Source organism: Xiphophorus hellerii, chromosome 13 (genome assembly GCF_003331165.1).
Source record: "Xiphophorus hellerii strain 12219 chromosome 13, Xiphophorus_hellerii-4.1, whole genome shotgun sequence".
Taxonomy (NCBI): Eukaryota; Metazoa; Chordata; class Actinopteri; order Cyprinodontiformes; family Poeciliidae; genus Xiphophorus; species Xiphophorus hellerii.
Genome location: NC_045684.1, coordinates 15,606,780 through 15,632,965, shown reverse-complemented (window position 1 = coordinate 15,632,965; position 26,186 = coordinate 15,606,780). Strand labels below are relative to the sequence as shown.

The 26,186-nt window shown below is 38.4% G+C and overlaps 1 protein-coding gene across 3 annotated transcripts in view; it reads right to left on the bottom strand.

Moving 5' to 3' along the window:
- Window positions 1-26,186, bottom strand: part of pag1 (phosphoprotein membrane anchor with glycosphingolipid microdomains 1) — a 60,494-nt gene that overhangs the window by 14,301 nt on the left and 20,007 nt on the right. For all 3 annotated transcript variants that reach the window (XM_032581057.1, XM_032581056.1, XM_032581058.1), the window contains 4 exons: window positions 7,686-7,722; window positions 5,587-5,818; window positions 3,598-3,655; window positions 707-803 (listed from right to left, as the gene is read on the bottom strand). In XM_032581057.1, the coding sequence (XP_032436948.1) occupies window positions 707-803; window positions 3,598-3,655; window positions 5,587-5,774 (343 nt within the window). In that variant the 5' untranslated portion in view covers window positions 5,775-5,818; window positions 7,686-7,722. The remainder of the gene's footprint in view (window positions 1-706; window positions 804-3,597; window positions 3,656-5,586; window positions 5,819-7,685; window positions 7,723-26,186) is intronic.

The window sequence follows — 26,186 nt, the reverse complement described above, 5'->3', positions numbered from 1 at the left end:
ACAATGCTAGACCTCAAGTGGCTGGAGTGTGTCAGCAGTTCCTGCAAGATGAAGGCATTGAAGCTATGGACTGGCCAGCCCGTTCCCCAGACCTGAATCCGATTGAGCACATCTGGGACATCATGTCTCGCTCCATCCACCAACGTCACGTTGCACCACAGACTGTCCAGGAGTTGGCGGATGCTTTAGTCCAGGTCTGGGAGGAGATCCCTCAGGAGACCATCCGCCACCTCATCAGGAGCATGCCCAGGCGTTGTAGGGAGGTCATACAGGCACGTGGAGGCCACACACAATACTGAGCCTCATTTTGACTTGTTTTAAGGACATTACATTAAAGTTGGATCAGCGTGTAGTGTTATTTCACTTTAATTTTGTGTGTGGCTCCAAATCCAGGCCTCCATTGGTTAATAAATTTGATTTCCATTGATGATTTTTGTGTGATTTTGTTGTCAGCACATTCAACTTTGTACAGAACAAAGTATTCAATGAGAATATTTCTTTCATTCAGATCTAGGATGTGTTATTTGAGTGTTCCCTTTATTTTTTTGAGCAGTGTACTTTGTTGTGTGTTGCTTTAATGTGAGAAAATTGGAAAGGGTTTAAGACTTTTACAAGGTTCCATAGATGTACCACTAAGCAACAGCATCCAGAAGTTGAAGTGGAAGCACGATGGCTAACAGCTCTGAGGCTATATGTCTCTGCTTACTTGTACCGCTGGTTAGAGGACCGTTGTGAGAGCTGCTGACTGCTGCGTCAGTCATTGGACTGTCTGCTGATTGGCTGACCATCTCCTTCTCCGACACCTGCACAACAAAGGATGAGATGTTTGTCACTGCAGAGAGAGCTCACCTCGCTGCTGAGCAAAAATCAATCTGGGCTCGTCCCCACTCGGACAAAATGGTTGACTTTCACACATCTGCGCAATGCAGAATAAAGAGAAGCAGATTTCTATAAAGATTCTCCAGCTTTCTGGATATTTCTCTCATATTTGCAGCACTAATTCATTTTTTCATGCTTCCCTGCCTCTTTATCTCCACTTCTCTGAGCTATTCTGGTCACACCACTTTAAGTTCATTATCTAAACATTATTCATGCCTAATTAAGCATCCGTTTTCCTTGATTACCAAGAAAAGACTTCTATAGATAGTTAACATTTTCTGTTTGCATAAAAAACAAAGGAAAATTCAAACTTAATCAGGCGTATTGCATGTATGGGACTTGCATTATGATAAATCATCGGCATCTGGCATGTTTTAAAATATACAGGACAAAAAAATCTCAGATGGACGCATTTTCTTTCATGTTTTTCTTTGATCTAAGATCGACTGTGTTAAGACAGCCACACTATGTCAAGAAGATTATAAAAGTTCATCCACGAAGGGCAAGCCACACAAAAATCTGTTGCCTTGTTTTACCAAACTTCCTTCCACAAAAACCTCAGTGACACTGAGCAATATCTCTGAAACTGGCAAGTTGACAGTGTTGCACAAGAACGCTCCAGCAGCTGACATCCTGTTCTTGCACCTAAATATGAGCACCTTCCAGCAACAAGCCTGTAAAAATCAACATCTCTATTTAACCCTCATGAAAAGTTTGCCTCCACCATTTCCAACTCCAAATAACAGTTGCAGATAAGTACACCAATCATCACAGGATGTGGCATGCAGTTTTTAAAACAGAGATGAGATTTGTTAACATGCAGTTTGCTCAAACTCTCTTGTTTCTGTAGTTCCTCCGTTAAAGAGTTCAGAAAATGTGAAAACATCACCAAAGGGCGTCAAGCTTGATGGTTCTTTGTTTAGGTTTTTTGTTTTCATTCTGTGTGTGTGAAAGGAGGAGGGTGTAAAAGAAGCTCTACATCCCCATCTAGTGGACATACACTCTAACAGCTGCCGGTTTCAATGATGTAATGTTTTAACTGTTTTATAACCCCAATATTTGTCATGTGGTCTTGCCATTGTTTGTCCTCTTAAGACAAAAAAACATGATGACATTTTTTAAACAATCATGTTTTCTGTTATATTGCTAATAAACGTCGTCTACAGTATTACGTAAAAAATGTCGCCATCATGTCAGGTTTTATTGGACCTCGTCGTAATGGTCTGTTTCATTTCTTGTGTCAAATAGAACCTACTGCAGACTAAATGAAAGAGAAATTGTCCTTAGTGCAGTAACAGAGAACCTACAAATATATTAAGAGCAAGAGGCATAAGAGGGATTCAATGCAGAGAGATTGCAGGTGACAGAGGAAAAGCACGTCATGCTCACAGACAAAGACCCCCATTTACCCTGCCAGGCTTTGACATGGTCCGTCATACAAATGGGCACCTCTTGTAACAATCTGGCAAGCTGGTAAATTATGTTTGTGCACAAGGCTGGGGTAAAGATATCACTCAAATACAAAAAGCACTCTGCTGGGTGTTCTCACTGCATGCGACAGACTGATGCAGACGATAAAGCCACTGAATGAGAGACAATAAGAGAGCGAGAGGACGTAGTTCAGGCTGTGAAACCTGGAGATTTGTCAGGTCCAATAGTGTTTTGATTACTGGGGTATGACTATTCATTAATTTGGTCATTAGTATGCAATACCTGATGTAGTGTTAAAGAGAACACCACTTAATTATTAGTAGAGAAACAATTGGCCAAGGTCACCTTAATAAATACTATATAATTCTTTTCAGTCTCACAGAATTGAGAGACTTTACAACAGTAAAGTAATCAATCTGGAAATGTCAGTGAAAGCCATGTTCTCTCTTCATACTGTAGAGATAGACATGATTGTAGAAATGTTTCACAATAATTTTGCCTTTAACTTTGGTTTCATTTGTTTTTCTTCTTATTGAAAGTATATCTTATTGTGTTTGTCTTTAGTAGCATCTCTTTCTTGGAAAAAGATGAACTACTATTATTTTCATGTTCCGATTTCTTTTTCCTCCCATTGAAAGTAATCTTTGACCATTGTTTACAAATTTAGCTGTGCTTCTTTTTGTGATGATAAAACTATCGTAACAATTAACCACGTCTTCTCTATTGTTGTTCATATTGAAAGTACGTTAGTTGAGTTTTCAGTATGTAGCTATGTCTTTTTCAAGGAAGAAGTCATTGGTTATGCTAGAACTACTTTTAATCATGCTTCCTCTCTTGATTTTTCCCACAGAAAGTATTCTTTGCCTTGCATTTAGCTGTGTTTTCCTCACTGAATGAAGCCCAGGCAAAGCAATCAATATTGTTAACTATTTCTCTTTCCATAGAAAAAACACCTGGTTCTTCATAGGGTCTGCTTCTGCTGGATGTTTTCTGGTGCCTTGAGACAGACTCACTGCAAAGACAACAATCAGCTGGACTTTCTCAGACAAATATTCTTTAATAATTTTGGGGTTTTTTTTACCAGTTAGTTTTTTATATTCAACTGAATTTGACTTTGTTTTAATGAAGTTTGAATAGAACTGGGCTAATTATCACAGAGCACAACATACCTTAGTTTATTCTAATATGTTGAGAATGAGCAGGGAAAAGAGAAACACTGTTGCAAGAACATGGATCATACTTAGTATTTGTACTAAAATGCAGTAAAAACCCTGTGATCCTACTTACTCCATTTACAAGATTTTCTTGATCTCCTGTAGTAGTTCCATTTATTACTTTCTTCTGCCTGAAAGAGAGAAGTATGAAAAAAAACAATAGAGGGATAAGTGCACCGAAGAAGTGTGAGTTTTATTGTTTTGACTATCACACATGATCAAATAACAGATTTGGTTCAAAAAGCTTCAGCCTCTAATGTGTACACTGCTAACCAGGAATGCAAGGACTTTGTCCTTCAGGTTAAAAAAAAAATACACCCTCTTTGTTCACTTTGTAAGGTCCGCTGGTGCAATCTGATGCAATCCAGTGTAACGGACCTGCCAGGATTCTTTAAACAAAGCCTGTGGGCTTCTGTCTGACATGGAGGGGCTCTGAGATCAGACACAACAATGAATGTACCATAACAGGAATATAGAAAACCACAAAACCTACATGACAATGGACTGGACACACATAGAAAAGGAAAATATAATAGACATGATTGAGAGAAGTACAAAAATGTAACGTACATAGCCTAAAGAATGTACGTGTGTATCTCAATTCATCAGAATTTTGTCAAAAAGTTGATTTCAGTAATTTATTTGTGTTACTACTGAGCGTTTTTTGTAAAAACAAAACATTGTACCAAACATTGTATCAGTATTAAAAGCCTCCTTTATTTCTTTGATGTATTATTCACTAAATGTGGAGTATTCACCACACTGTGCATGCCATGAATCTGCATAATATTTCATCTTCAATTTTTAACTGCATTAAAGAAATTAATTATTCACAATAATTTTCTGATTTATTCAGATGCACCTGTGAAGGAGTCCATTAGTGATGTGCTGCTATGATAGGGCTGAAACGATTCCTCGAGTGATTCAAGTACCTAGATTATTAAAATTCCTCGAGGAAAATTTATCTGAATCGAAACTTCGTTAAATTATATTTTATTATTTAGCGCACCCTCTTTCCGGCCGGGTTATTACTTGCGCTCTCACTTCCGCCTAAGTTGTTGACAAAAGCTAAGTGTTAGATAGACTGAACACGGCGGGCGGCTGCGCATTAGATGATTAACCTCAGTGTAGCTTTATGGACGAACCGGAAAATTTATTTCATATCATCCCTGTCTCAACAAATGGGTGGCGGCACATAGCTGGTAAATGTTTCTGTGTGTGACGAACGAAGGTGTCAACACAAAAGCTATAAATGGAACACCAAGGTAAGAGTTAATCTATTAAATTGACTGAAGATGAATGCATAAACTAAAAGCTGGAGTACAGACATTTTTTTGTATTTGTGAGGCCTGCCTCTTTATTATTAAATTGAGTATAATTTCAAATTTTGGTATAACTTTTCTTCAGGTTAACATAGAAAGTGAGCTATTATTGTTACAGGTTAATTTTCTAAACTACAGAAAAGTTATTGTTAGGGAAGCTAAAATATGAAAAATTGGACTGATGTTGATATGTGATAGTAATACTGCTGTTATGTTAGATTTACCAATGTTTTATTTTATTATTTTTTTTATCAGATTACTCGATTAATCGTAAGAATAATCGACATATTACTCGATTACTAAAATATTGGTTTACAACAGCCCTATGCCATGATTAACAGCAATTTGCTTCCAAAGTATTAAGACATTTAAGCAGTTGAAAGGTCACACATTAAACTGCTAAAAAAAAAAAAAAAGGTACATATTATTTGCAACAATACTAAAAGAGTTTGCAGTATTAATGGTTAAAAATAAATGTGATAAACTTTTAATATGCGAGTGTATGTTTCCCGTGAACCTGTGGCAAATTTTTAAACATCAGGCCTTGGTTAAAAGATGCAACTTACAGCACAAACTTCTATCTAATCTGATTCCTCTTGCAAACTTAAACATTTTTATAATTTTATTTTATCTTGTTTTTATTTGAGGTTATCAAGCACCATTCCTGGCCATAGAGTCACATTCCTGAACAACAGGAAAAGTACAACAGAGGATTCGTGTTGTTGTGCGATGCGGCTCACCCCCGACAGCTGGCGCACAGACCAAGCAGCACAGAGAGCAGAAACAAGCCGGTGACGATGCTGAGTGTGACGACCAACACCAGCTGCTCACTCTGCGGCCAGTACGTGGCGCCAGTGGCAGCTGCCGTCCCTGACCCAACAACTCCCGCCTCCGAAAGCCACCGCACTCCACTCAACACCGGAGCCATGATACATCACACTGTGTGGGCAGAGGACATCGGACAGGTACCAGCTGGGAAAACACAAGCAAAATACAGACACTGTTGAGTACAAGTTCAGCTGGAGCCAGGTTCAAAAATCCCCCCCAAATTGTTCAAACTGTGATGACTTGTTGCTTTGACCCCAGAAAAGGTGAGAGTGAAAAGAGAGAAAAAAACATTATTTTTATTCAAACAAGACCTAAGTTTTCTTATCGGAAATGAGACGAGCATCACCCAAAGATAAAAGAATGCAAAAGGAAAGTCGATTCTAGAAAATACCAACTGTTTCCATAGCAACCACCAGACGCTATCTTAATGTTGACCAAACAAAGTTCAGAGACTTTTCTAAATGCTACTGGTATTTTTTTCCTCTCACCACCAAATAAATATCTTGAATTTAATTGTTGTCGATTTCTAAAATACTCGGTGCTAAATTATGCTATTGTAAAAAAAAAAAAAGAGAGAGAAAAAGAAGAGAAGAATTCTTACAGATTGTTACCAGAAGTGCCAGAAAGTGAGAAGGTGCACCTTGGATCAAGGTGTCAAGCTCCTTGTAAAAGCTCAATCAAACACAGAGCTGTTAAAGTTTGACCAAACTATCAAACCTTTAAGAGTATCATTAATTTAAAACCCTGCCTGAAACATTGACTCAAATAAACTAAACCAACCTTACAGCTGTTTGTTTTTCTCTGTTTTGGAGACCGGTAGCCATAAATTCAGATCGTTAATATAAAAAAAAAAAAAACTCCGGATTTCAGATTTTCTTATTTTAAATCAAGTTGTTAAGGTTCAGGAGCATTTTTAGTAACAGACTATACAAATGCAGATATTTATAACACCAGAACCGTACGGGAAATTTGCTACAATACACATAATTTTACTAAGATTTGAGTGTGGCTATATGGCTCAGTTAACGAAAATATTTACAATGATTATTTAGACCACAACACACTATGGTGTTGTGGTCTGGCTGCACAGACATAAATTGGATCAAAATAAAGACATTTTCATGTCTTTCTTTGAAAGTGACCATTTTTGAGGCTGAACCCCTCAGTTCATCACTTCAACTGCATGTTATATCTGGATATGACCAGCAGGTGGCAGGCCAGAGCAGAGAGTGGCTGCAGTGCAGTCTGCTGCAGTGACCCCCCTCTATACAGAGCCTCCACAGCCAGCATGCGGGCTCTGCGCACAGCATCAGAAAGCTCCTCACGTCTCTGTCTAACAGCTAAAGTTAGGCTTCACTGAACTGATGGAACCCCCCGATGTTATCACAGATGATTCATGGGTGATGTGGAAGGTGGGGGGTGGGGGATACGGCAGGGGGAGGAGGTGGAAAATGTGTGAGCCTCAAGAAATGTCAAACAAATATATGTGAAGAGGGCTGGTATGTAGCCCAGAGAGAGTGTGCTTTGTGGGTCCCCAAGGGTGCAGAGATACAAAAGAGGCCGATGACCAAGGATTGCACAGTCAGGAGTGTTTAGTTTCTGCATATTTGCCTGCTTTGGCATTTTCATTCAATAACTTCCGAAGACAGCCACATCAGAAATGTTGCAAGGAAAACTGTAGAAATCCAGCTCTTTATTTTGCATGAGCCAAACTCCTGCCAGACAGTGTGTACAGAATGAACGCATGTTGTTCTGGGACTGAACAACTTCTTTGTCTCTGGCTGTCTTATGCTAATGTGTCCTGGGAGCGTAGGAGCTGTGGACTCAGTTCTACCAGGCGAGAAAGTTTTGTGTGCGTCTTGGGTTGAGCTGCAGAAGTCAAATTAAATTTCTTCCGCAAAGGACGTTGAGGAGAGGTTTCTGTTTTGGTTACAGGAGTTGAGTTTCTCTTGATACAAACACACCGGGATTTCTGTGTGAGTGCCTGTTGAGGAGGAGAAAATAGCCTTACCTCGACACTGTGGATGATTAGTCAGGGATGGCCTCGCCTGGAAGAGAGCAGATAAAAATTAGAAGGAGGTAGGGGAAGGTTATTACCTCAGGGAGTGGGGATTGGCTTTTTGTGGGAGAGAGTATCAGTGACTGTAGACAGGAAAGCCGTGTAAGTTGGGGGGTAATGAGGGAATTTGTGAGCAAATTCAGAACAGGCTGGCTAAAAGCTCTGGTTCGCACACACAGGTGCATCTCTGAAACATGATTTTCTTTCAGTAATTCAATATGAAATGGGAAATTTAGATACATATTTATTACACACAGACAATTCTTTCCCGCTGTGAATTTTGATAATCATAGCTTACAGCTAACAGGAATTCAAAACCAACTTTTCTTTGCATAAGACACACAAAAAAAGGGTCTTAATACAGAAACGTTATGACCATGTTATGACCTAGAAAATCTTGTGGGAGAATGCTGACTCAACAACCTCTGCAAGAACAGTAAAGTCATAGCTAAAGGTGGCTGATCATATTAATGGAAAGTTAAATGGAAAAAAAAAATTACGTCATAAAAAGTGCACAAAGCAGGTGGCGCACATTTCTATTCTGCACTAAAATCACAACCACAAACCCTTCTTTTATTTCCTCCATTTATGTAGATCCTCTGAGATCAGAGGTTGTGTGTGCTTTCTAATCATTCAGCAAGAATCACAGAGCCAAAGGGGCGTGGCTTACAATTCACAGTATTTACCTGAGCAATGTGTGTAAGGTGTGCATAGCCGACCTCATTCAGACTTTAAGCAAACTCAAGATGCAACATCCTTTGCACTGATGCAACAATTCATGCAAAATAAGCCCCAACCATCCCATACAATACTAGAAAATGGCCTGAATTTATATGGTAGTTTTCTTATCATAACAACCACTCAAAGCAGTTCACACCACAGAGACATTCACCCAACTACATTTCACGAACTCAAAGATTCATAGATTTAATCCATAACTTTTCATTTGCAACACGACTACTCACACTTGCCCTAAACTCTTTATACATACTTTAGGAAGCAGGTGGAAACTTTTACAAATACAAAAATGTATTTTATTTTTGCTCCTATCAGTTATTAAAATTTTTAGCATAATTGAACCATCCAAAGTAACATAAGTAAACTTTTGGGATTATATCAGTGTATGTGTAACCCACAAGCCAGTTTCAATTTGTACAGTGAATTACTGAAATTAGTTTGAACAACATCTACTGAAATGCAGTCTTATTGTGCCACATAAAAGGAGTACAATATGCTCCAATGTGTAGAACACATGGGGAACAACTATACTGATCAGTCATGTAACTGAGAAGATAATGACTAAGTGACATCATGGCTCAACAGTATCATGTAACACATTATAACTAATATGAAGATTCTCACATTAAATCCCTAAGAGTTCAGTAGTTAAGACAATAAAACCAGCAGGACACAGTGATTTTTCTGACCTTCATCTTTCATTCCTGCTTTAAAAAAAAAGCTCCCCAGCATGCTGTCAGACCCTCTATTACTTGTGTCTGGGAATAATAATAATAATAATAAAAAAATTCCTCCCTTGACATCGTCTAGCCGGCTCCTGTCCAGGTGTCACTATCTGGCAACTGTGTGCCGGTCCGCTTGTGTCTCGGCTGGCGCTCAAACCAGAATAATTACCGGCTGCCACGGTGCAGTGTCACCATGGCAACATTGCCTTCTACCCATCACCACTATTTATGGTGGCACACAGGGAAGAAGAAAAAAAGAAAATCAAGAGAGATGTTGTAAAAGCAACTTGTGGATTATTAGGCTGCAGGTGGTGGGTTTTATTTGTTTGATAAAGAACCTCTGAACTCCCCACCAGCAGAGCAGAGGACAAATGGACTGGAAGGGATTCAGGTTCTCTAAGACATATAATATTAAAAAAAGTGACCACATTAAACACTTTAAGAAGCAAAAAACAGCTACAATCTGTAGTTTTTAGTATGCCTGAGAAATTCTGAGTGTCTCAAGCTGAGGGTATAATTAAGTCTTTATTGCAGATTGAAATTGTGACATAAAAACAGAAAACATCTTCTGACACTGAGAAATGACTCATTTTAAGCCAATCCTAATCAACATTCACAGTAGTTTTCATGCGTAAAAGTGCCTTTCAAAGTGAAAATCTTGTAACATAGAAATTACAAGATTTCACATCATGAAAGTGATGTAACTGCATAAATGTTGAATTGTATCATTTTAACAAGTAATGAAAGGAAATGTGATTTTATTAGAGTACTATTTAGATAACAGTATCCATAATCTACAAAAAAGAAAGATTTTTTTAATAGATTTTGTTTACAATGATAAACAAAAATCATGCATACAGGCATAGGTCTGACATACAATTTACTGTTGCACACAATGTGTTTGTGGTGGTCAAGCATGGTGGGATGGGTTTGAGAGTGCTGGTAAATCTTACAACTTTATTTGTGCTCAGCAGGTTGCTTAATTTAATCATTTAATGTAATTTTCATTCCATTTACTGATGTTTTGTTTCAGTGGAAAATAAGTTCAAACAAAGATTTAGATGCAAATATAAACAAAGTTGATATGGTTATGGTTTAAACAGTTGCACATGACAGAATATCTGTACATTTATCAGTGGAACAGTGGCTGTGATGAATCAATAAATTATCAAATCTAAGTTTTTTTATGTCATTTTTGCTTGGGTTTGTATGAACAGCAAAAAAACAAACATCCTGGCTGCACAACAGCACTAACCAGGACCAGAGGGCGACTTGGATGGAAGGTGAGAATGATGGGGGAGGGGTGAAGGTGAATTGGGGTGTGCAGCCAAGAAAGGGGGAGGAATGACGATGATGACGATGACGAAAATAAAGAGGGGAATGAACAAGCAGCACAAAAACACCAGGATCAACACAAATGTACAGGTGAAGAAAATGCAAACAAAAACAAAGCAGAAATGAAAAATTAAAGCCATCCTGGACAGCAGAACAAGCACTCAGGCTGATATACAGTAGCCATAGTGACACATACACCCATCCCTCGGGAGGTTTGATGATTTACTGCCCCCTACATTCTGCAGTGCAAAAGCGACCCTGCCCTGACCGAGACACTGTAATCATCTGAATAAACACACAGGCACAAAAAGGCATTCAGAACCAGCAAAGTCTGTCGAATCAGTTCTACAGATTCATTATAATTAAAGAAAAAATCTCGAGCACCAAACAGACTGGCGTTCAGCCAGAAGCACCATCATGCACGTAATTCAATTCTCTCTAATTTGCTAATCATGTGTCTTAGGTGTGTGTTAGGCAGAAGAAGCGTAATAACAGGTGCTTCTCATCAAGGGACATATCAGTGTTGCTGTGGTAACGCTGGCCAGCCTAAGGGTTATTGGTTTAGTATGAGAAATTGATCCATCCTCTCTAAATGGGAATATTGAAACTGCATAATTTATAAAGGCTCCCCTCATATTTGCAGCTCTCATATTACAAGTAAATATGTTGTATTGATACAAAGTAATAAAGCCCTTTGCTTGTACAAGATGCAGAAGCAGTGTCTAGCAGCAACATTTATATTGATTGGTGTTTGCCAGTAGGATTAGAATACAGTCTGCAAGGGTACCCCAAAATAAATGATATTTTCCATATCTACTTTTAAAACAACCCTGTAAAGTTAACAGTGTGTGCACAGATTTAGCTGGAAGCTCGCACATTAAGAATGCAGTCACCTCTTCCACTGTAAAATGTAAACCACTGAAAAATAAAAGGCAAAAAGTATGGAGTTCAAATATAGGGAGGCTGTTATGATTTTAAAAAACTATTTGGCCGAGGTGGTGGGACACACCAAGAAAAACCAAGCAAAAGCCCAGCTGACTAGTTGGTTTAGAGAATCTGTGCTGAACTCCGATAACAAAAATTGTATTGGCTTCAAGTATTAAATTAAAATTTATGTCTTCCCCTGGTTCCTGTTTAATAACAAAAAAATTCAAAAATAATTTTGGAACATCCTCTAAGCTGGTTTGCTAATGAGTAATGCCCTAACCCTAACCCTTGAAATCCAAACCAGCTGCAAGATCACGGATCAACCGCATGTCCATTTTCTCCATTGCCAATGACAAAGCTCTTCTCGTCCTCATCATGCTCTGACCCGTCCTGACCTCGCAGGGTTGCTACAGTCCACAGAGGCTCTGTGCATATGTGCAGTGATTGTGTAAACACTTGTGAGCATCTGTTCAATCTGCCTCCATTTAAAGTCCAACAACTCCATGGGAAAGCCTCATTTCCTGCCTTCCTCTGTTCATTTTTTAAAATGACATGACTGACCCTGAAGTCCAGCACCAGTTTGTGTTCCAAAACATAACTAAACACAAGCTGCTATATTTATAGTGAATAAAACCGTAATGTAATTGATGCGCTGCTGAATCACCTCATGGATTGCTCACAATTTGCTTTAACTGGAAAGTTGTAACTCTTCTTTAACCAAAAGCTTTTATTAGCTACATAAATTAAATCCTACTTAAATATAATTCTCTTTTTTTCTCCACTAGAAGAACTTCTCTCACTTGTACTTTCTACAATTATTTTTGCCAATACCTGATCAAAACCTTTAAACCATTATCCTTTAGCTCTGAGAAGTTAAGTATGTCTACGGCACTAAGATTGTGAGAAGAATAATCACTCTTTCAATCTAAAGTTCAGTTCCGCTTTTATCTTCCGATCTTTAACCACTGTAATAAATACATATATTGCAGTTACTCTGACATATCTTTTAACTTCACCCTTTTTTTTCGCACGCTCTCTCGGCTTGGAAAGAGGAAGAACCTCGTCAGTGTAAAGAACTTCACCCATTTGTTACTTTCAGCAAACCTCCATAGTAACAACAGCCACTGTAAACGCCCTCCGAACATAACAAACAGAAAGGGGGAAATTCAACTGAGGCAATCGCCTGCAAAAATATTTATACCACTTGAACTTCTTCACTTTTTGTAACGGTCCAGCCACAAAATTTTATGTATTCTATTTGCGATGGACCAGCGCAAAGTACTTTCTAAATGAACTGGCAAAAAAGTTACAAGGATTTAAGATTTTTTCTTATATTTGCATTCAGACCTCTTTACTCTGATGCCCAAGTTAATGTCTAATGTCTTCAGAGATCACCTGTGTGTCAGTTAGTCAGTATAAATTCAGCTGTTCGTAGTAAACATTAACAAACGGCTTTATGAAGACCAAAGAACACAGTAGAAAGGTCAAAGAGAAAGTTGTGGAGAGGTTAAAGGCAGAAATTATAGCCTTCCCCAAGTTTTGGACATCTCACAGAACCCTATCTAATCCATTAGAGACAACTAAAAGCACCATAGTGACTTTGGAAGAGCTGCAGTATAATACAGTTCAGAATTGAGAATTTGTTAACAAAATAACTAACGCAGGTTGCAGGGAGAAAGCCAGACAAGTTCCATTTGCACTTTGCTTGAAGCAATTTAGGAAATAGCAAATGAATTTAAGAATGAGCGCTGGTCCAAAGAGATCAAAATGATACTTTTTAGGCTGAAAGCAAAAGAAAATATGTTTGATCTATAACTAAAACTGCACAACACTCACAATGAGTCTTCTTAGTGGCAGCATAAACATCTCATTAAAACTGATGAGATCATGTATGGCGCTATGTACTGGACTCTCCTGAAATAAAACTTGTTAGACTTTGCAAATGATTTGAGATTTGGGTGAAGGTTCACCTTCCAACCATACAATGACCCTAGACTTACCGCCAGAGATACTTTGATTTAGACCAAAGTATATATATGTGCTTAAGTGAAATAGTTCAAGTCCAAAACCTAAATTCAACTGAGAATTTGTGACATATGAATGCACTCTATTTAATTGGACTGAGCTTGAGCCATTTCATTATTAATAATAATAATTTTAAAAATGAGTCTCTGGATATAAACATACCCTCAAAGACCTACAGTTGGAATTGCAGCAAAAGGTGGTTTTACAAAGTATTGACTCTGCGGCCACACTATTATTCAGGATTTGTTTTACTTTTATAAACATTGTACTTTGATTTCACAACAATGCACTACTTTGTGTTTCACATAAAATTACAATAAAAAAAACATTGAAGCTTGTGGTTATAATGTGACAACACAAGGAAAAGCTTAAGGGCTGTGAATTAGTAACCGCCATGTTCTGGTGAGAGACAGCAAACATTAACAAAACTGAAACTTAATGAGAGGAGCCAGATTTTGTGTGTCTCCGACACAACAACGCATTGTTTCACTGTCACAAATTGATTAGCTGTATGATTGCAGAGCCATTCAGCTATTAATAAAATGCTAAAACAAAAGCAATTTGTGCATTGCAATAATATCCAGCAATTAAACTGAGCAACCAGGCATAACATCCAAATATGTAAATAGAGGCATGGAGCGTGAAAATAAAAAACAATTCAGCTATTATTAGGATTTGATTAACTGTCATTCATACTGTAAGTATGACCTCTAATAGCAAGATAGAGAGAGAACTGAACTTTGAGGATTTCAGGCCACCTCTAAATTATCTAACAGTTAACATGAGAGCAGTCTGCTTTTCAAGTGATCCTGAACATACAATGTTGACCTGCCTCTGCTGAAAGCAAAGGAAAATATGAACTGCTCGTGCGTAAGCAGATGCACATCCATGCGCGCAACCCTGACAAGGATATAGCCGATTTATTTAGCACTGAAACAACTGCATGCATAGCATTTCTCCATCATTGTCACCTTGAGATGCAGATTAGCATTAGAGTGAATAAGTAGCAGATATGACCACCTCATTATTCACTGGCGAAGGCCTTTATGAGGTGAATAGCTGCAAAGATAAGGGGATTATCAGGGTGAATGGAATGGGATGAAGGATGTTTTGTGTGTGTGTGTGTGTGTGTGTGTGGGTGCGTGTGGGTGCGTGTGCGGGTGTGTTGGTGTGTGTGTGTGTGTGTCTGCGACTGAGAAATCCATGGAGGTAATTCATTGTAAAAGCTGCTAATGAGATGCAACAGATGCATACAGACGAATGGGCTCATTCTCGCTCCAGCTAACACACATGCTTCACTGAGCTGCCATGTGCACAATAAACACACTGAGGTTGTCAAAAATGTACAAGCAAAAATAAGTCTTTAAAGCGTCTCTGCCACACCCAGAGCTGCTGCTGCGGAAATGGCCAAGCGGTGGTTCATTTATCTCCCTCCCATGACACCAACCTTTTGGACAAAGGGCACAAGGCAGCAAGGGGATTAATAGAGGTGTGTGAGAATAGGAGTGGCTGAAATGGAAATAGGGTCCATCTTTACAAGGCTCTAATCACAGCAAGGGTGTCTTAATAGATGACCCAGGTGGGCTGAGTGATAGAGGCTCTGTCCCTTTCAAACAAAGTGCAAAATGGATTTATTTAAGGTAAATTGTATTAAACATGTACACTGAATTTCTATCATGTTCCTTCCCCTGTCCTCCTCACCTTTCCGCACTCCATCTTTATAGCTTTCTAGACAGAAAACACTGCATCATCCGGTAAAGATATGGTAAAATATGGAAGCCCACAGGGCCTCATAGGGCACGGCTACAATCAGCAGCTGCAGCAGTCGGGGGTCAGTTGGACAGTTGGAGGGTGGCTGGGAGGAATTTTGAAGCTGAGCAAGGACTGCAATCTCATAATGGCAAAGAGGGGTGTGGGCTGCTGCTGCAAGACATTCAGATGCAACTTGGAGATTCCAAATCTGCCTCCCACATTCACATGAAAATACAGACGCAGTTCTTAAAGACTAAGATGAAGATCTGTCTTCACCTTTTTCACAATTCTATTTGATTTCTTATGTTACGAACCAAAGTTTGTTCCAAAATTTATGGCAGCGAGGAGAGAAAGTTATTCAGAGCAAAGGGGAAACTCAGGTCTGAAAAAAAGGAATTAAAACCAATTTGAAAAAAAAAGAGGAAAAATGATTATTCAAATAAAAAAGTAGCTTAAATAAAGTAAATAGATTTGGAATAACAGAGTGGTTTCTTATTTAGAAGGCTATATGGGTCACAATTTTATTTTCACAAAAAATTCAAAAAGGGGACAAATTCTCTATGCCTTGCTGACATATCGAGTAAATAATTGGTTTGTTTCCTCTTTTTTTTAGCTTTTTTTTTAAAATCAGTTTTTAAGGTTTGGAGACAAGCTCACATGTAGCCATTTGTGGAAAAAAATGAGAGGGCCCTGCAGAGAGTGGAGCTGAGAGGCTCGTTCCGGTGTTTATGCCCTCTATCTGGGATCAGGGTCAGAGTTGCTGGAGGAACAGCATCAGAGACTCCTAACTCTGTACACAAGACAGAAAACAGAAACGCTAAATCACAATCAGAACCACCAGACTACTACACAGCTTTCTGGATCAAGATTATGTTATGAACACTGTCTTGTTTTGTTGTATGCTATTTAGTACACAAGAAAAAAAAAACAAGAAATTGAATTGCTTGACTGATTGTTCAATAAAAGAGAGCAGAAGCCAGAAGCACTTTGTTCAGCCCAGCATTTAGACTGAAAGCTGATACAACCTCCCACATACAACAATTACCATATTGTATAATTAATTTGTAATTACTTTGATCCCAGAAGTAGACGTTTCTTATTGTATACTTTGCAAATATCAAAATGGAGTAAAAAAGGAACACTGGTGGTTTTATTTGGTCAGGTTTTATGAGTCTGTTGTTTTGGCATGTGTCCTGTGAATCAACTGATGTTACATTAAACATACTGTATATATTAACATACCAGGTGTAAAAGGAGGAAACTTTATTGACACTAGATGTAGCTCTGTAACATCAGTATTCACCCATGATGTATAGAAACTTTAAAACAAGACAAATTAACAGATATTCACTTGAAACATTGTCAGGAGGATTGGCTCAATTATATCCCCCAAAACAATGTGGACTGAAAAACCCAAACATGCAAACGCCGCAGAATGACCAGAACCTGTGCGCTTTCAGTGCTGTTCAATGCTGTTTTTACAGTGACAGTCTGATAAATGACATTAGATCTAATTTACGTTACCATCCTGTTAAGGTTTTTCCCACTAAGTTACAACATAACTATGAACCAAGAGACTAGAACAACATGGTGGAAGATTTATTAAAGTCTTCTCAGGCTGTGACTGCAGCATAATGCTCAGTGTAAAACTTGTTCCCTTTACCTTCTACTGCTGTATTGTTTAGGTTTCATCAACCGTATGCATGTTACTTTTCCAGTTCTGTTATTGTTGGAGTTTTACATAAAGAAGAACCTTCAGCTGGATCATTGTAATGAGGTTCCTCTTCCACATGCTAGTCTGAAAATCACAAAAAACAACTGTATTCCTGAACAACCTGCACTTTTTAGCTTTTGAGTAAGGCAACAAAAATCAGACATGTTAGGCACCATTGTTAAAGGTACAGCAGGAAGTGGTTGTCTGCAATAGATCAAATGCAGCCTTTAAAGTTGGGAGTGGTATTAAACCCTAAATAGATTCCTGATTCCTTTAAGATACTTGTACTACCACTTACTCATCTACTTCTATTGTGGGGCTGTTGTCAGGTTGAGGGGCAGACATAGTTATTTCTGCAATCTTCTGCACCAAACTGTTGGCCTTCTCTTTGCCAGCACCGCTCTGCAACATGAGCAAGAGAGCCAAACCATGTATAATAAATTTACAACATTTCAGAATTTCTAGTTATAGAAAGGCAGAGGCTGCAACAGTCCTTTTCAAATCAGTTAATGGGGGTTGGCTCAGCGTGTCCCCAGGGAGAACCGACACCAAATGAAGCAGCTGAATGTGCACCAGAGCAGTAAACAGAATGCCTGCTGGTGGCAGACAATCTGCTGTCAGTCACACACATATTCACACACAATTATTTAGGCTTGCATACACACTTGAGAGTTTCACTCAAAACTGCACTGGAAAATGGACTCACGTACACAGAGTCACCGGAATAGAGATGGACCAATTAGCAAGTGACAGACAGGAAGGAGGAGGGAGAAAGATGGGGAGAGAGATGAGAATACATTAAATCACTCAGTGTGCAGCAATTCATCAGAGGCACCTTCACACTCTGACGCTTTCAAGGAAGCCGAGGAGGCCAGCGGCAAATCCATTCAGTTACAGTGGGAGGGTAATTTGGGACAGAGTGTAGAGAAAATGGAATGGCACGCTTGCACAAGAATATTGAAGCCAAATAAGTAAAGCACAAATCAACTTCAGCAATAACTTGATTGGGCATGTACAAAATAATGAGTATAACCTTTTTTGCTTCTGCGATGAATCGGAGAGCAGTCCGAGGTTTACCTCACCTCTCACTCTATGACTGCTGGAGATAGGCATCACAAATATGCAGGTGGAGCCAATGACATTTATATTCACAGTCCTCCATAAAGTGTAGTTCTATAGCAGACACTACTTCAGAATACAACAGGAGTCTCACCTGCAACAAAGACCTGCAGCAAAGCACAAATGTGTAAATGCACAATCAAACTGCTACCACTGAAGGTGGAGAGATGATAACAGTGTTGTGTCAACTCAGGAAACATTGGAATGCAGAGTTACAACCTGCTTCCACCAAGGTTAACGAAAGACTCAACAAAGCCTGAGCTCAGGAACTGCTAAGTTAATTTTTAATAATGGGAGCAAAAAACTGCTTTTGAAGTTATTCCCATTTTGATGGATTTGGTGTCAATAAAGACTTTGGTTTTGACTATTCTCGGTTAACAACAAAAGAGTTTGAGTTTATATTTATTAGATGAGCTTATTGTTAACAGAACAGTTAAATGACGTAGGTGCTTATAAAAATAGATTTACATTAAAAGGGTGAGCTCATTTGGAGAGTTGTATCTCTCTTACTAGATTGATTTTAAAATTGTTTATTGTAATTACGCCAGTTAAGAGCATCTTTATTTCATTTTACAAAAAATGTCTTTGGTGATCTACATTCAGCTGCGACAAAAGCAAAAACAGAAGAAATACTTCAAAGCAATATATTTTAGGAGAAACATTTCCTAGTGAAAGAGCTGTGTTGCTAGACAGGTCATACAATGTTTGATTGCTATAAAATGGTCAGATTGGAGCAGTAAGAAACTTCCCAAAGTGGGTATAAAGTCTAACATCATTATATCAAAGCATGTGTGAATCATCTAATGGCCTTGACAACCAAAGGATATTGGACCATTATGAGAACCCAATCCATGTAACACAAATTGCAAAATTGCACCAGAGACCAACTTCACAGAGGATTGAAGCAGTTAGCACTGCTTATGGTTGCTGAGGTTTTCCTCAGCAACAAACCATAATCACTACGAATCATGTTCAACCACCAGAGAGCTTCCTCAGGATCTCTGATTGAGTACTGTTGTGTGTTTTCAAGGCAATGACCCCTGGTGCAGATTGTTGGCATCTCTCAGAAGAATTTGTCCGACAAAGAAAACCAGATTTTTTTGTCTTTAGAGATGCACAGTAACAGTTTTTTTTATCCATTCTATAATACAATAGATGCCCTCTAAAGTAATACTTTGAAGACAAATTCTGTTTGTCTTCAAACGGCTGCAGATTAAAAAAGCAGATAGAAAGAGCAACCAGTTTTCTTTCAGCTGAGAAGGCAAGGCTCATGAGAGCCTTGAGGAGGAATTAACAGTATGCACAGGGTCAGAGAGAAGATTGATGGTTTTCTCTTAAGCTGCTTCGGTACAAAAATAAAACATGAAATCCCCTCACTTCTAACAACAATCTTATTGTATAAGACCTCCTAGATGTCAACGGGATGTGATATAAGGAGAGATCAGAAAACCAAATCCATTAGACTCATTTAAGCCTAAATATTGCACAAACAGCATACTTTGACATTAAAGTGGAGTTATTTTACTTTTAAAACATAATTTAGGATGTTTATGTTTATGTAAACGGTCTAAGGGAAGACTTAAAATATCAAACATAAATGCATAAAACAGAGTATGAACCTTTTTGGCCACAGAAGCTAAAGGAATGAGACAACAGAGAGCAAGTTTCCCACTGGAATCAGTGGAATGTAAACAGGCCACCCGCATGCATAGTTTCAAGCTGATTCTTTCGAGGTCGTGAGACGAGACCCACATCTGGAAAAAGTTGCCCCACGGAGCAACGTAGTTTGTTGGGATTGTCCTCTAAGTTTCCTCCTTCTAACCACACGCTGTGATCCAAACAGCCCCTTCAGATGCTGCAGGAATGTTGCTGCCTGCTGGGAAAAATGTCAACCTTCAACCTTTTCATTTTGTAGTAAACATCCTGTGTCTAAAATCCTGCAGATCTATGGGTAAAATGATGCAGATGCATTTTGCCGCAGCTAGGAGTATTTAGGTTGAGGATGTTAGAGCCCTCATACAAAGGCTGTATCATTTACAGTTATCTGTCACATGAGTTTAATGAAAGTTTCAATTATGCTTTACAAATAAATAAAAAAAAAATCTATAATCCATAGAATATTTGGTTCAAAGTTTGATTGACGAGTCCACATTTTGTAGTTCATAGGCCTAAGATGATCCTAATGTCAAAAAATAGACTAAAAAGGTTCATTTTGTATTTCAATCAACAGAATAAAGGTTAAACTTAAAATGTTTTTAAGAACCACTGTTCAGTGTGGAACAAAGATGGACAATCTTACCAAAAGGCCACGTAAGCAACGCCATGCAAACCATTTAAATGGGCTGGAGTCTCTTAAGACTTGGTGTTATTGGTCAATCACTAAAGACTCTTTCAGCCAGCACTTCAGTTTAGAGCTAAGAGGAAACTCAAAAACTGATGCTAACTTTCAAGTCTTTTTGCAGCACTTAGCTGGTTGATGTATTCTCTCAGTGCAGGGTTTACTCCAGTGCATTATAAGCATTGTTTATTTATTCAAGTCTTTTTAAAATGTTTGCATGTTTTTTAAGACTTTATAGTTGTTTTTCAGGTATTAATCTTCCGATCTTTCAATAACACATAATTATCAAGTGATATTTTCAAATTTCCTGTCAACTTTAAACACTCAAAAACACGATGGGCCTCTGGATGAATGACTGCTGAGCGTCTAGCAAGTTTTCTGGGGGAAACCTTACAAATACTGCTTACAAATAATACTTTTTTTTCATCTGTTGAGTTTTCAAAATAGTCAATTACCAGTAAAAAAATTTCATTATTCTTTAAGACAACTGAATGTCAACTAGCAACAACAGGTGCTATGTCCAGAGGAGACGCCTTTTTTCCATTTGTATCCTGGCAGCATCTGGATAGAGCATCATTGATAATCTAGCCATCACACTTACAGCTCAAAAAATTATTATATCTTATACTATGCATCGTCTTGGAACAGATGGGTGGCATCGCTGCCTCTCATATTGAGTCAGAGTTCTGCTTGTGTTCAAACAAATCCAGTTTCAACTCTTATCGCTAATGTTGACTCCAGCTGACACCAGAACCCAACTGCTGCCTTTGGCACTTTCACGCTTTACCCTATTGTGGTGCTATTAAGCTTATGGCTCACATGACCACCTGCTCTGAAAAATGACTTTCTGGGTCGTTGCCGGATTATTTCACCACAGCATGCAGTCTTGGGGGGCCACAAATAGGTCAACACAGTTTCACATCACAGGGCTCTTACAATACAACATGCAAGAGCGAAAGCACATGCCATTGAGAGGAACAAAGAGGCATGTAGCAATTAATTAGCAGGAACATGTCTAGACAAGTGAAAGCAAATAGTGGCTAATTTCCTGTGTTGTGACTTCTATCGGCCTTGTTTTGTGGATTCGCAGGTCGAGTCCCCCCGCCCCCTTCTGTGACCCCTTGTTGGTATCACAGTTATTGTTCTGTTGACAGGGCCACTAATAAACCAGCTGGTTGCAGTTCTTGTTATTGTGGTAAAACTGGCCACAGCTGCTTTAAAAAAAAAAACATGCGTTTGAAGCAGTTTTCTCTTTGTTAAAAGCTGCAGGGAGAGAGAGCATGCTCATTTCAGCTTCCAGGTCCTTTTACAGTGTATTCTGTCAGTAGAGCTGGCCAAGAAGATGCCAACACATTAAAGAAAAAGAAAGAGGATACAGGAACATGTGCAGTAATGTATGGTAACCACAATACATTAGCCATTTCTCTTTGTAATATGAAACACAAAATATAATCAAGTCTCTTAAGTCATTAAGGCTTTAAGAGTACCTGCCTTATTGATTTCCTTACATCACTAATTAAAAGAAGACACGTGAAATGGTTAGCGTGATTAAAAACACACTTTGCATGGGTATATTGTGGCTATAATGGTCCATTAAATAGGCAAGAGTGTATCGAATGTCAAGCTTAGAGGCCTTTCATGTAAAGGTAAGACTAGGACAGAGGTTTGGATTCATTACCCAACTAAAAACATACAGTAAAGTTTTCAAAGGTTTTTACAGGAAGTGACAGAGTTCAAGTGGAAGGGAAGTAGGTAAAAAAAGAGCTGACTGAAGCACCATGAGCTGCTGAGAGGCCCAGTTTAACCCCCAGAGACAGCTCCAGAGTCTCAAACCCTTTGGGAGACTGTACAAACGGTTATACAGTCTGATATGTTTGTTTTTTAAATACTAGATATGCGTAGTGGCATTTGTGAATAAATACAAAATAAAATCCAACAGAAACAATTTCACTATCGCTCTTTTTTGTTTGTTTGCTTTTGCATTGCCCATTCACAAGATGGCAGCAAAGCACCAAGGTGTTTGGAATAAAGCAGCAAAAAACACAGTTAGCACAAGTAAGCAAAGACAAGATTGGCTGCAGTGGAGGAGTTTTCACTTGTGGTTCGCTAAAGCCTCTTTAACAATACGGTTCAGACACATCGCCTCTTAAAGCCTCCTCTGGTTAAGCCGGTCTGTTTTATTTTATATGTTCCGCACAGATGTGAGGTTTGCAGAACTACAGAAGATGTTAAAATCAGATAAGCTGGGTCAAAATTGAGCTCATCTCTATTCCGAAGGGTTGTTATAGATTTCCAGGTTGTCTTTAAGGTCTGAATTGTCAATTCAGATTACATTTTAAACACATCAAAAGGAGGGGAATGTCCAAATATATTATTGATAGACACCACCTGAAATATAATACCTAACCAAATACAGTATATCGTATAATCAGTCCTTAGCAATTGTAACATTGAGCGCAATTATTGCAATGGTAATTGCGATTCCATAATATAGAGCATGCATGTATATTTATAGAATGATACGTTTGTAATGAACAACAGTGAATGGGTGAAAATGAAAATATGCATTGTGAAATATGTACAGTATATGGCTGTCACATGCGGTTGTGACAGCCCCTGTGGTTTGATGGTTGAACATTAAATACCTGAACTGGCAGTAAAATCCAAAAATAATTTTCTGTTGAAATGCACATCTCAATCATAAACACAGTCCTAAGAAAGCCCTGACAAACTTATGATTCACCTCACAGTTTCTCCACATAAATAATTGATCAACATGTCAAGAAGTTGGTCCAAATGATGATTCATTAATGAGGTCCACAGCCTGATCCTGAAGTATTTTTTTCTGAGCAAAGATTTGATTGATTTTAGAGCAAGGAGAAACGGACAAGTTGCTGTGACAAGGGATAAACCAAAGTGTGAGTTCGTGACGGACTCAATTCAGAACCAAAACAGAAATGGGAGTCAATAGGTCTGTGGACTGAGAAGAGAAACTGCTGACGGTGCTTCCAAAAAATGTCTTAAATGGTCATGTCTTCACATGTCATGTTAAATTTTAAACAGACAGTGGAAAAATTAATTTGATGATGTGTTCTTTTCTATTTCCCATTTCCTACTGAAAGAGTTGATGTTACATACTCCACCGACAGTCCTTTCTAATAACTGATATTTGTAACGTTCTTTTGTTTGTTTTCAAATAATTGGTTCCCATAAGGCAGGTTGCTTTTGCTGCTTTTAATATAAATATTCATAGACAAGAAAACAAAAGTTAAAAAAACTTAAGCAATTACTCCAATACTATTTTACCAAGTTTAAAATTATTCTTTTTATTAAAAAAAAAAAAATCTTGCTTGTGCATCATGTATTGAAGCTAAAACGTGGCTATTACTTTCAAATAAAACATGCTATTTATAAGCACCTGTTTAGGTTTTAGATACAGGTTTGACTGAAGCACAATTATTTTATTTAGTTAAAAGGAATGCATTCTGTTTAGTTAAAGAGGAAGTTCATGCAAGGCCACAGGAGCCTTTAGGTTTTCTGACGCTCTCAGTCAGCGAGAAAATATGAGTGTAGCATGACAAGCACCCAGGGATTGAGAAAAGCCTACTAATATCCCTGCCGATGACAAACCTCGCCGGGTCTTGTTATCACTTGGCAGACCATCTTGCGCCCAAAGCAGCGTGTCCCAATAACAGGCTATAAAAGTGACAATGCGTATCGACAGCCTAAGAGGCTGCTGGGACGCATTCAAAGATAGAAGACGACCATGAAGTGTGCAGAAAGAATGTATTAGGGATGACGTAGCAACAAAGAGAACACACACAAGAGCGCACGTTTTCCCAGACACATTACACATCGATTATCCCTGACGAGTCACTGAGTGTCTGGGGAGTGCTTGTTTATGTGCATGTGTGGGTGTGGCAAGCTTATATTCTTGCAGTCGTGTGCAAGTATCACCAACACTAAAAAAAGAGAAGTGTAGGTATACCAGCTAGAAGACACTTGAATTAATGGAAACCAAGATTTCATTTCTGTAATTACAGAAATGAAATGTGGAATAAACTTTTTTTTTTGCCATATCATGTCACCATTCATGATACAAAAAGTCAGTATAATGCTTCAAATTGATGGTGGGCAAAGTAGGCATGAGAAGTTAAAACCCTAAAAGTTGAGAAAATTTGAGAGATGTTCTTTTGGAGGAGTACATGCTAGCAAAAACAATATATTTCAAGGTTTTAAACAAATATTACAACTTCCAAACTGCCCAAATTTTCCTTCATCCTTGTCCTATGACTTCTTTGCAATCCTTTGTAAAAAAAAGAATCAAGGCAGAGTGACAAGTTTTTCTGTGCAGTTGTACGAAGCTTAGACTAATAGAGTGTTGCCCTTGCCACACTTGTTGCCGACTGCCAATCAGCTGGCTAAAGGGCAGGTGTTATGCTTTCCTCTCACTTACAGGAAAAACAAAATGGTATTCTGAAACATTTCCAGTAGAAGTAAACACAGAGAGACATGTAGCTGAAACGGAAAGTAACTAAACGTATTTTTAAACCATCACTCGTCACTTTTGCATCAGACATGCGTCCACCGAATCATATTATTTAACTAAGCAATGTCCATGTTGCGGGACTTAATTCTATGCTGTTAAAAATGTTCTGCCACAAATCCGCAAAGTCTAGCAGTTCAACCAGACACAATCATAAACTGCAGAATGTAAAACTGATAATAATTCAACTTTGCAAGGTACTCAAGTGTTTCAGAAGCAGTTTGTTAGTCATGCATAGTTGCTCCCGTTGGGAGTAAAGTTGTGCTTCCTCTTCTTATCCAAATTTCCTGTCAACATGTAGAATGGAAGTGGTCTAAAACTTAAAATCAATATGTGACAAATGGAAACCAGTCTGGAAAGCCAAATTAAACATGCGTCTGTCTGCTAATATTTTTGATCTCAAACCTTGATTTGATATGTTAGGTAAAAATCAACATCATTTTGTCCATCTGTTTTATATAAATTTATTTTAAAAGTATTTAGCTTGTATGAATAAGGTGAATTTTTATCATTTAGAAAATGAAACAGAGAATCTGAGAAGGGAAAACACAAAGCAAATTCCATTTTCTTATGCAGAGGAGAAACTCTCCTGAGAAAAATCACTTTTGCAGCATCAGTGCACACAGTTACTATAGCAACATGAACATGTTGGTTTTTAAAAATCCACAGCAACTGCAGATCGAACAATTCCTCTTTGCAATGGTAAAATTTAACTAGTAAAAAAACTGAATTAACCTTACATTTAGCTATTGTGCTTCTAAAAGCTACAAGTATGTTGTTCAAATAAACAATTTAACCAACATTCATCTTTAGCCCCAGCCTTTTTTTTTTTTATCACTGTTAGCATTGGTCAGCAACTATTGTGACTGAACTCATTCAACCAACAGTGAATGTCACAATAACAAGTCGGTAAAGGCAGCAGACAAATGAGCGGTTTCACTGACAATGACATTCCCATTCACAAACTACAGGGTAGGTTATGTGTTGTTTGTCCTCCTGCTCATTTGTTGCAATTCTCCCATAATCCTTTATGTGGCAAAATGACACAGCTGCCAGACATATCCACTCTGCTGGCGCCTCAGACCTCCACTCCTTTCCTCTCTCGCTCACTCACAAACAAGTTCTCTCTCCAATGAACAAACTTCACAACCACAACATGTCCTCAAACATCCAAGTTAAGAAGAAATCTCATCTCTGGAGAGCTGACATCTCTTTGTTTTTATTTTGGAAGTAA